This window comes from Pipistrellus hanaki, assembly GCF_964339955.1.
Source record: "Pipistrellus hanaki genome assembly, chromosome: X".
Classification (NCBI taxonomy): Eukaryota; Metazoa; Chordata; class Mammalia; order Chiroptera; family Vespertilionidae; genus Pipistrellus; species Pipistrellus hanaki.
The window spans coordinates 77,974,612-77,986,956 of record NC_140524.1 but is presented as its reverse complement, the minus strand read 5'-3'; the positions used below and the strand labels follow the sequence as shown (position 1 = coordinate 77,986,956).

Below are 12,345 nucleotides of genomic sequence, written 5' to 3'. Positions count from 1 at the left end.
TTGATTTGCATCTCTCAGATGATTAGTGACTTTGAGAATGTTTTCATATGACTTTTGGCTTTCTGTATGTCCCCTTTCAAAAAGTATCTATTTGGGTCCTCTGCCCATTTTTTGATTAGATTGTTTATCTTCCTTTTTTAAAAATATATTTTATTGATTTCTTACAGAGAGGAAGGGAGAGAGATAGAAAGCTAGAAACGTCGATGAGAGAGAAACATCGACCAGCTGCCTCTTGCACACCCCCTACCAGGGATGTGCCCGCAACCAATGTACATGCCCTTGACCAGAATCAAACCTGGGACCTTTCAGTCCGCAGACCAAAGCTCTACCGCTGAGGCAAACTGGTTTCGGCTATCTTCCTTTTTTTTAAGTTGTATGAGTTCCCTTTAAATTTTGGAGATTAAACTATTAACAGAGATAACATTTGGCATATATGTTCTCTCATGCAATGGTCTCTCCTCTTGTTTCATTGATAGTTTCTTTTGCTCTACAGAAGCCTTAGTGCATATTTTACATGAAACAAAATATTTAGGTTAAATAGTTTTATTGAAAATGATGTAATTATTAATTTGAAAATATTTTAGTATTGTTAGTTATTTCTTCATGATAACATTGCAACATATTCTGTATGATTATTTTACCAGTAAAAATTGAAGACGTTTGATATCCCAAACCCAACATCATTATTCTTTGTAAATGCAATGTGTGGCATCACTAATATGTTTCCTGGTGTCACTTGATTCTGTACATTATTACTCAAATATTTTAGAATTTAATTAACAGGCATCTGAAGCTTGCTGAAATTTCACTTATGAAATTGTGATTCCTCTGTATATGTTCTGGTTTTTCTTAAAAAGTATAATGATTTTTGATGTGTTACTATGTTTTTATGTTATTCTGTTGCTTCTAGAAATTATATAAAAGAGAAGTTCAACCTCCTTTCAAACCTGCTTCTGGAAAACCAGATGATACTTTTTGTTTTGATCCTGAATTTACTGCAAAAACACCCAAAGGTAATGCATATTCATGTGTAACATTAGGGCTTTTATTCAATTAGATGCTTAAAAAGTAAACTAGCTTCGTAAGTAAAAACTAAATGAATTATGTTTTGTCTCATAGAAATGTGGATTCCACATACAGCTTTGCTTAGGCACCTTTCAAGTACATCCTTTAAATTGGAAATATTTATCAGAGAGGAAGGGAATAGAGTGAAGGATAAAAGGTTTCTTTGCTTTGTTTTAAAAGGGTTTTTTTTTCCTTTTTTTTTAAAAAAAAAATTCTTTATTGACTAAGGTATCACATATGTGTCCTTATCCCCTCATTACCCCCTAAACCCCCACTTATTCCCTCACCCCACTATTGTCTGGGTCCATTGGTTAGGGTTATATGCATGCATACAAGTCCATTAGTTGACCTATCTCCCTTACCCCCACCCTTCTCTCCCTTCTCTCTGAGGTTACCGTAGAAGGTCTGATCGATGTTTCTCTGTCTCTGGATCTGTTTTTGTTCATCAGTTTCTGCTGTTAATTATATTCCATAAATTAGTGAGATCATGTAATATGTATCTTTCTCTGACTGGCTTATTTCACTTAGCATAATGCTCTCCATTTCCATCCATGCTGTTGCAAATGCTAAGAACCCCTTCTTTTTTAGTGCAGCACAGCATTCCATTGTGTAGATGTACCACAGTTTTTTAATCCACTCATTTGCTGATGTGCACTTAGGCTGTTTCCAAATCACAGCTATTGTAAATTGTGCTGCTATGAACATAGGGGTGCATATATCCTTTCTGCTTGGTGTTTCTAGTTTCTTGGGATATATTCCTTGAAATGGGATCACTGGGTCAAATGGAAGTTCCTTTTTTAGTTTTTTTTGAGTGGGTTTGAGAACCAACCAGTTCATATTGTTGTCCATAATGGCTGCACCAGTCTGCATTCCCACCAGCAGTGCAGGAGGGTTCCTTTTTTTTCAGCAACCTCTCAAGCACTTGCCCATTCTGACAGGTATGAGATGGTCATTTCATTGTCATTTTGATTTGCATATCTCTCGGATGATTAGTAACTTTGAATGTGGTTTCATATGTCTCTTGGCCTTCCTTCTGTCTTCTTTTAGAAAATACTTAATTAGGTCCATTGCCCATTTTTTTATTGGGTTGTTTATCTTCCTTTTATTAAGCTGTATGTGTTCCCTGTAAATGTTGGAGATTAAACCCTTATCAGAGATAACATTGACAAATATGTTCTCCCATGCAGTGGGCTTTCTTGTTGTTTTGTTGATGGTTTCTTTTGCTGTGCAGAAGCTTTTTATTTTGATATAGTCCCATTTGTTTATTTTCTCTTTAGTTTCCATTGCCCAAGGAGCAGTATTAGTGAAGAAATTGCTTTGGCATATGTCTGATATTTTGCTGTCTGTGAATTCCTCTAGTGTTTTTATGGTTTCATGTTTTATGTTTAAGTCCTTTATCCCTTTTGAATTTAATTTTGTGTATGGTGTAAGTTGGTTGTCTAGTTTCATTTTTGGCATGTATCTGTCCAGTTTTCCCCAACACCATTTATTGAAGAGACTGTCTTGACTCCATTGTATGTTCTTGCTTCCTTTGTCAAATATTAATTGAGCAGAGTGGTTTGGGTTGATTTCTGGGTTCTCTATTCTATTCCAATGGTCTATATGACTTTTCTTGTGCCAGTACAAGGCAGTTTTGAGAACAGTGACTTTGTAATACTGCTTGAAATCTGGTATTGAGAACCCACCTACTTTGTTCTTCTTTCTCCGGATTGCTACAGCTATTTGGAAAAGTTTTTTATTATACTAATGTATTAGCAAGACATGGATAGGAGATAAGACATGAGATATATCACTTTGACTCTTATAATTTAAAATTTAATGAAGTTTACTTTTGGTGAAATCTGTTTTATACACTAACTCAACAAATGTTCGCTACCTACAAATGTCCTCACCAGTGAGGGGGCAGCAGTAAATGAGCTGAAAAAAATTATAATGTACATGTGGTTTGCATAGTAGTGTGGGGAGACAGATAACAAAAAATAAATAAAATAAATAATATAGTATGTCTGATGGTAACATTTAATGTTTTTGTGGTTTTATTTATATTCAAAGAAATGCTGACATTTTATATTATAGAAATCTGTATAATTCTAATTAAATATATTTATTTGGATATTAGATTCTCCTGGTTTGCCAGGTAGTGCTAATGCTCATCAACTCTTCAAAGGATTCAGCTTTGTTTCAACTTCTATTGCTGAAGAATATAAAATCACTCCTATCACAAGTGCAGATGTATTACCAATTGTTCAGGTAAATTCCACTTAATCAAATTATTCAGTTTAGGGATAATTATTTATTTCAGTTATTTGTAATTAATTTATAATAATTTTAACTTCATTTATTTATGTGTATAATAATGAATTAAAGATTTTTCCATATGTTTTTAAATAAAGCAGACAATAGTAACATTTAATCATATTTATGTAATCTCTTTTGGCAAGAAAATGTAATACTGGTATGTAAACTAGTTTACTTATTGTGTTGTTTTTGGGTATCTAGAAAACCTATAATTTAAGATCAGTTCAGATCTTTTAAGCCATTTATACATACTGATAAAAATTCTATAATGAATTATTCATAATTTTTTAAAGATTTAGGATGAATAGAGATTGGTACAAAGATAGGCTTATAGTTATGAGTATGTAAAACACAGAGTTTACTTTTGTATTATTATTTATTATTGTACCAGACACCTGATGCACACAATTTGTGCAAGGATAGGCCTTCACTGCCCCAGCTATGGGGACCCTCGCAGCCCCAGCTTCTTCACAGCCTCTTGGCCCTGGCTGTCTCTTTCTGAAAGGTTGTCCAGATGGTTTTTCTGCTGTTGGATCGTTTGGTCAATTTGCATATTATGCTTTTATTATTATAGATGATTTTCCATACTAACAATTATCAATATAAACCCACTTTTGCCCCATCCTATATAAATTTTGAAGAGAAGACAAAAATGTGAAAATATTTCATTATTCTCAGTATCGTTTTTTAAAAAAACAGATAAATGGAAATGCTGCACAATTTGGTGAGGTATATGAGTTGAAAGAAGATATTGGTGTTGGCTCCTATTCTGTTTGCAAGCGATGCATACATACAGTTACCAACATGGAATATGCAGTGAAGGTATTGTCCCTAAGCCTACCGTTTTAGAGGTTATATATGTAACTTAACTAACAGAAATTTTTCCATGGGGCTAGTGGAGATTGCAAAGAAAAAATGAGAAAAACCTCTTAACACTTGATATTTTCACTTTGAATTTATTTTCAAGACTTTATTTTAGAGAAACATTGTATTCCATGAATATTTTGCTTTTGAATAGTTTAAGGTACTATGTTAAGATTGAGTAATTGTAACAATTTACTGTTACATTTGGATCACATTATGAGCTAATGTAGTTTTAACTAAATGGAATATAATGTTAAAGAAAATGGTCTTTTTTTATTGTTGCAGTTATAGGACATTTTTAACTGTTGAAGTTTAATATGTGGCAAGCATCATTCTTTAGTTTTAAGCATTTTCTCTAAACTATAACCAAATTGAAAATATAACATTAATTTTTAGACAATGAACATAATTTTCCCCTCTAAGATTTGTCTTGTTTTATTTCTTAGGTTATTGACAAAAGTAAGAGAGACCCCTCAGAAGAAATTGAAATTTTGATGCGCTATGGACAACACCCAAACATTATCACTTTAAAAGATGTAAGTATTTAAAATCTAAGCTAATTCGAAATCTAAGCTAATGAAGTTATGACTTGCCACTTTATTTTCTTTTTGAAGATTTTCATGTCTATGGTAAAATTGCGGTCATGCAACACAATCTGAAGATTCTTACATTTGCTACTTGAATTATTTTCCCCCTATTATTCTGTTTTCTTATCCTTTGTGTAGAACATCAGAAAGGAACTATGATTTTTTGGTAAATGAGAATGTCCTGATTACTTGAATATATTCTGGCTAGTTAAGTACTTAACATTACAAACAGCAATATTTATTATTTTTTGATACTATAAATACAGACATTGGGAATCTGCCAAATTCTACATTTTATTTTCTTAACTCTACAAAAATGGGTTATTGTACTGTGGATTATTTTTTAAGTGAAATTGTATTACTCTATAGTTTTGTAAAATGAACATTTGTCCTATTAATAGATGTTATTGAGTTTACACTCCCTGGCCAGTGTGTAAAGCCTTTAGGGTTGCAGCTGACACAACGCAAATATACCAGGGCTTGGGTCCCCGATTCACCACAACCTCTAGAGACATGGGTCCTTGTTGCCTCTTTAGTGCCAGAGCTCAGGCTGCAGGCAGCTCTGCAGCAGAGCAACAGAATGTCTGGAATATATGAACTCTTTCCAACTAACTTAGATAATTTTCAGCATTTGGGCAATGTTCCTCATTAATATTTATAAGTGTAATAATCACATCATTTCACTCTGGTGTTAGGGACTCAGCTCTGAAATCTATATAGGAAAAGCACCTGGATCGAGTCTTTCAATGGTTTTGAGTCAATGCCTGGTGGAGGAAGGCGAGGCCAGGGTGTCCTTCCCTGCCATGAACCTGCCATTGGCTCTTGACAGTATGGACTAGGTCCCCATGATGAAGGCTAAGCCACCTGTGTCTCATGAATTCTCTAATCATAAAACAAACCCAGGAGACCATTCCACATTTTGAGCAATAGGCAGGGTAGAGAGAGATGCTGGATACCTACCCTATTATTGCCTTATCACCTAGGAGATCAAGTACCTTCAAGTAGCAGAAGCACTCCACAAACAACAAAAAAACTACAGAGTGGAGAGATAATGAAAGAAGAGAAGTAGCCAGCCTCAGCCCAGTCCACCCCCAGAAGCAATCCCCACTCTTCTGCTGAGCAGTAGCCTGGAGGTTTGCTCTCTTCTGGCTCTTCCACAGTGTTATCTGGCCCAAATCTTATCACCATGTGCTTGGGTTCTTGTCCCAGCATTACAAAGTTTCAGCAATCTGGAGAAAGGAGCTGTGTATAGATTCAATAAAGGAGTCCAAGGACAAAAGATAGTTTTGAAAGGCATTGGGGGTCAGAGGAGCTTCAGCTAAAGGAGCTAAAGGCTTCCTTTGACTCTGGACGCATGCTTTTTATTAACACAATTTATCCTAATGCAAGGTGGAGATAATTCACTTCAAAGGGTAGGGTTTTAAAGGGTAGGATTTACAGAAGCATTGTCAGATTGGGGAATAGCCTACAGCTATTCAGGTGTTTGGCCAATAGGAGTCAATAAAATGTAGATCAAGATGCCCTGAGCTGTCTGGCAGCTAGCAGTCCTATTCAGGTTTGGGGGAGATGCTTTTTAGCCATTTCAACAGGTAAATACATATGTGGCTCAGCCTTGTTGAGCCCCCCAAGTCTCATCAACATTTCAATGAAATTTGTAATTATGACATGCTGGAGTTGGTTCCTGGCAACCATGGATTCTGGAAGTGGGGATAAAGACAGAAACTGGACAGATAAATGGAGCCTTTTTGGACCAAGGTCCCTCCACAAGTCTAATTTGGGAGGTTTTGGCACCCAGCCCTGCAGTGGAGCCAAAAAACCTTCTCCAATCCTACTTACCCTCCTGTAGGCTACCCTAATGGTCGAAGATCCAACAGCCTTAAAGCTGCCCAAGATGGTTATCCCACTGATGGAAAGGAAGAAACAACCACAATGGATCCATAATCTTAAACCCCGTAAATAGAATATGCTCACACCCAATAGCTTCTATAGCTTTCTCTTCCAGTGAATCTGGATAGAAAGGTGTCTTGCCCCTACTTCCCTATTACCGTAGTCTGACATAGGAAAGGTTTCTGTTTTTGGTTTTGTTTGTTTGTGTGGTTTTGTTTAAAAAATAACTTTTAAACTGAGCCTAGAACTGGAGGTATTACTGTTTTTTAGAAACTTGCCCTTGTGCAAAGCTTTTCCTTGTGTGGATCTGGGCGTAACATGTGGGAGAAGCCATTGTATATTGCTTCAATTTAAAGTTAGACTAAATAATCTGAGTAGCAATGTATGGAGGCCTCATCAATTTTTTCATCATTTAGCCTAGACAAGACCTTGATCATTGCTTACAAGGTAGATAACATTTGTATTGTTCCCAAACCAAGGCTTCTTGATGGATAAGTCATGGTGTAGGGATGCTCACTGATTAGTCTCTGGCCCTCTCTACCGCTGGCACCTTGGACTCCAGCCTTCTAAGTGAGGGAAGCTACATTTGTTTGAGATATGAGCACAAAGAAAAGCCAGACTTGGCAGGGACCCATCTCCTTTGTGGAGACTGGTAGAGGCAGTTCTTACTGCCATGCCTCCTGCACATTTCTGGTGGGCAGTGCTTCTCTTCCATGTGTCAACAAACACAAGTCTTGCATATCCTTTGTTGCACTTTACAGTAAGATTAAGTTCATTGCATTTTGGTGGAAAACCATTTAAGGGAAAATATTCAACCTACTGCTTTGATGATGATAGATAGATAGATAGATAGATAGATAGATAGATAGATAGATAGATATAAAGTACTCAGTGTACTTATATTTAAGGGAAAGCTTGCAGATCTTGATATGTCAAGGGACCAGGAGATAGTGGCCCCCAGCCTCTGGCTAGTAAATCCTCTGCTTCTTTCTAAATATCCAAAATGCAGTTCTTATACATGGAAAAATCTTATTTTAAAATCCCAACTCTGTGATCAGTCTACACTGAGTGGCCAGATTATTATGCGTTCAGAGATCATAATAATCTGGCGATTCAAGGTATATAAATAGATGTTAAGCTTTTTAAAAGTACAGATGGTGGAAACTATATGTAGATTATATTCTGGATGTTCATATGAAACAAGTGTCAGCAGAGCCTGAATTTTTTTCTTAGAGGTAGAAGCATGAAAATATTTTTCTGGCAATCATTTTCCCCAAAATGAACCTCATACTTTGTATAAAAATAGAGGTTACTGAGGAAGGAACCAGGAAAAGCTGTGGACAAGTTTGGTCATTGTCCTGAATACTGTATCATATCCTTGCTATTTGTACTTTGGAAGGATGTTGTCTGCATAGTCAGCTGAACTGACTTTTTCATAGAGAGGCCCCAGAGTCTCAAATAATGAGAATAATTAACTTGTGTTTTTTCTTATGCTCATATATCTTACTTGTTTTGACAATAAAAATCTGTGTTACTTAAAAAAAAAATAGATGTTCTTGCCGAAACTGGTTTGGCTCAGTGGATAGAGCCTCTGCCTGGGGACTGAAGGGTCCCGGGTTCGATTCTGGTCAAGAGCATGTACCTTGGTTGCAGGCACATCTCCTGTGGGGGGTGTGCATGTTTCTCTCTCATCAACGTTTCTAGCTTTCTATCCCTCTTCCTTCCTCTCTGTAAAAATCAATAAAATATATTTTTTTAAAAATAGATGTTCTTAAATGATGACTTTTCACATAAAATAAAGCTATTTTCTCTTTAGAGAAGGTAGACAAATCGGATATCACCTAGATAAGTTTGTTTTGGATAATAAGATATGCATTTTGATTAATATATTTAAATAGTACTTTATATCTATATATCTATCTATCTATCTATCTATCTATCTATATATATATATATATATATCATCACCTATCTATCTAATCTATCTATGTCACAAGCCCTAAATGAAAGGGCACACTTATTTTTCCAATTTATTTCCCTTGATATAGTATTTGAATTCAACAAACATTTAATACACCATGTCAGATAATGGACCGTGGGGAGGATATTAAAAACTAATAATATATTTACTGCCAAAAGGAAGCTATTAGTAGGAAAGAGAAGTGTCTATAACACAGCAATAAATGAGATAGATGCCATTTGAGAGGTACAGAGTTCTATTTTTTCATTTATATCCTTTGATGAAGTGTAACATACTACCCAAAAAGTTAATGAAATTATATGTTTAACATGATCTCAGGGGACTGTTTAGCCAATTTAATCTTCATTACTATATTGGCAATGAAGAAATATATATTTTTAACATTATAGGTTCACTAGAAAAGCAAAGTAAATGTAAGTTAAACATTTAAGAATTAAAATTATATATAATAACATTTTAAAAATGTTTTCTTTTTTAGGTTTATGATGATGGTAGATATGTTTACCTTGTTACGGATTTGATGAAAGGAGGAGAATTACTTGACCGAATTCTCAAACAAAAATGTTTCTCGGAAAAGGAAGCTAGTGATGTACTGTTTGTAATAACTAAAACAGTTGACTACCTTCATCGTCAAGGAGTAAGTTGTAGTTATATTCTTTCCTTCAGTTCTGTGACTTGTATATTCATAAAAATTATATGTAGGGTATAACACTTAAAGTGAATTACTTTTTTATAGAGAATATATATTTTATAGAGAACATACTAATCCTATATAATAAAAGAGTAATATACAAATTGACCTTCACTCCAACACAAGATGGCCACCCCCATGTGGATACAAGATGACCAGCAGGGGAGTGCAGTTGTGGGCAATCAAGCCAGGAGGGAAGGTAGTTGGGAGGGACCTGGCTTTCAAAAGAGGGCAGTTAGGGGTGACCAGGCTGGCAGAGGAGGGCAGTTGGGGGCGACCACGCCTGCAGGAGAGGACAGTTGTGGGAGGACCAGGCTTGCAGGGAATAATAGTTGGGGGGGACCAGGCCAGCAGAGGAGGGCAGTTAGGGGTGACTAGACCATCAGGGAAGGGCAGTTAGGCATTGATCAAGCTGACAGGGGAGTGGTTACGGGGTGATCAGGCTGGCAGGCAGAAGCGGTTCAGGACAATTAGGCAGGCAGGCAGGTGAGCAGTTGGAAGCCAGAAGTCCTGGATTGTGAGATGGATGTCTCTCATGGGGTTTCAGATTGGAGAGGGTTCAGGTTTGGCTGAGGGACAGACACACACCCCCATGCATGAATTTCATGCACTGGGCCTCCAGTAATACTCATAAAGTAGTGAAGGTTATAGAATTAGGAAGTTAGAAAATGTTATCATTTTGTTCACTCTGCCTGTTGACCCTAATTTAGCAGCATATTAGTTTTAAAAGTGGTTTGGGTTATGTAATTGAATCTAACCTTGACTTTGAAATTATTAAACCTAATCAAATTTTTATTTTTTTATTTTTATTGATTTCAGAGAGGAAGGGAGAGGGAGAGAGATAGAAACATCAATGATGAGAGAGAACCATTGATTGGTTACCTCATGCCTACACCCATTGGTGATTGAGCCCACAACGCAGGCCTGTGTCCTGTCCAGGAATTGAACCATTACCTCTTGGTTTATAGTTTGACACTCAACCCTTGAGCAACAATGGTCAGCCAAACCTAATCAAATTTAAAAGTGAAACATAAAAGGATTATCCAAGGACATGTGAATATTACTCATATTAATGCTACACCTAACATATAAAGTTCTGGCAATAAAAGGACTATATATGTTGATTCTTGACAAACCCTCCTCCAAATACAGTAAGAAATTTAGACTCTAAATATTTGAAATGTTAATCTATTAAAGTTTGTAGTAGTGGAGCAGATCTGATATTTTGCTACCTACATGTTCATAAAGAAAGCAAATGCTACCAAAAAAGATCAACTCTTATAATGTACAACTCTGGAAGGAAACATTGTCACAAATTTAAAAATTTAGTCTGAATCAGATGTAATAGTAGATATGAATACACATAAGTATAAACAATAAATTAATGATCAACTCATAATTGGTACAGTGAAAACTCTACATGGTCCCCTTTTATAAATAAGAAAAATAAGCAAGTACTCAGTTTTGTGTCTGGTTCAATGTACTACATTTTTCAATTTTATAAAATATATATGGCTATTATAATTTAATTGCTTGGCCAAAACCAATTTGGCTCAGTGGATAGAGCGTCAGCCTGTGGAATGAAAGGTCCTGGGTTCGATTCCGGTCAAGAGCATGAACCTGGGTTGTGGACACATCCCCAGTGGGAGGTGTGCAAGAGGACGCTGACTGATGATTCTCTCTCATTGATGTTTCTAACTCTCTATCTCTCTCCTTTCCTCTCTGTAAAAAATAATAAAGTATATATATTTAAAAAAAATAATTGCTTGATTGTTTTTATCAACACTCTCTAAAATAAAGGATAGCCAGCTATTTTGAGAAGAGGAAAATTATAAACAGCTTTTCTTTTTTATTTATTTTTATTTAAATAATACATTTTTATTTAAATTTATTGGGGGTGCTGAAACCAGTTTGGCTCAGTGGATAGAGAGTTGGACCCTTCTGTTCAAGGTTCAATTCTGGTCAAGGGCATGTACCTTGGTTGCGGGCACGTCCCCAGTAGGGGGTGTGCAAGAGGCAGCTGATCGATGTTTCTCTCTCATTGATGTTTCTAACTCTATTCCTCTCTCTTCCTCTCTGAAAAATCAATAAAATATATATATTTTTTAATTTATTGGGGGTTAATAAGATCATATAAGTTTCAAGGATACATTTTTGTGAAACATGATGTGTATTTTACAAGGGCACCAAATATATGGTGACGGAAGATTATTTGACTTTGGGTGGTGGGCATACTAAGCACCTTTACTTTAGCATATTATTTTAGAAACCTTCAGTTTCTTACATCAATTAAATAAATTAATGACAGAGATGTATTTAGCATTTCTATATGCCATGCATTATAAAAGTATTACAGATTCAAATATGAGAAAGACTTGGTCCTTGTCTTTAAATATCTTTCAGTGTAGTGAACTGCTGGTTAAGATAGAAATAGATTAAATGAAATGGATAATAATCAGTAAGAAATTTATAATGTAGAGAATTTCAGAATATTTTGTATTTCTAGCATTTTATTTTATTTTCTGCTTCTACATTTAAAAAAAATATATATTTTATTGATTTTTTTACTGAGAGGAAAGGAGAAGGATAGAGAGTTAGAAACATCAATGAGAGAGAAACATCGATCAGCTGCCTCCTGCACACCCTCTACTGGGGATGTGCCCACAACCAAGGTAGATGCTCTTGACCCGAATCAAACCTGGGACCCTTTAGTCCGCAGACCAACACTCTATCTATTGAGCCAAACCAGTTAGGCTGCTTCTACATTTCTGCTGATAGTTTAATGTATCAAAAGCATGTTTTCTTTTACTTTATTGAGATAGTTATAATAGACACTTTATTTTTTAAATGTCTTATAGTCTTGTGAATTTTGAATAATACATTTTTATTGAGATATAATTCACATATAACATTGTTTAAGGTTTACAAAATTTATGCATTTACATGCTGCAATATCATTACAACCCTAGCTT

At 35.5% G+C, this 12,345-nt stretch overlaps 1 protein-coding gene across 3 annotated transcripts in view; it reads left to right on the top strand.

Moving 5' to 3' along the window:
• The window catches only part of RPS6KA6 (ribosomal protein S6 kinase A6), a 165,297-nt gene that overhangs the window by 114,533 nt on the left and 38,419 nt on the right, over positions 1–12,345 (top strand). For all 3 annotated transcript variants that reach the window (XM_084869561.1, XM_084869563.1, XM_084869562.1), the window contains exons 13-17: positions 911–1,013; positions 3,185–3,315; positions 4,063–4,185; positions 4,674–4,763; positions 9,161–9,319. In XM_084869561.1, coding sequence (XP_084725687.1) covers positions 911–1,013; positions 3,185–3,315; positions 4,063–4,185; positions 4,674–4,763; positions 9,161–9,319 — 606 coding nt within the window. The remainder of the gene's footprint in view (positions 1–910; positions 1,014–3,184; positions 3,316–4,062; positions 4,186–4,673; positions 4,764–9,160; positions 9,320–12,345) is intronic.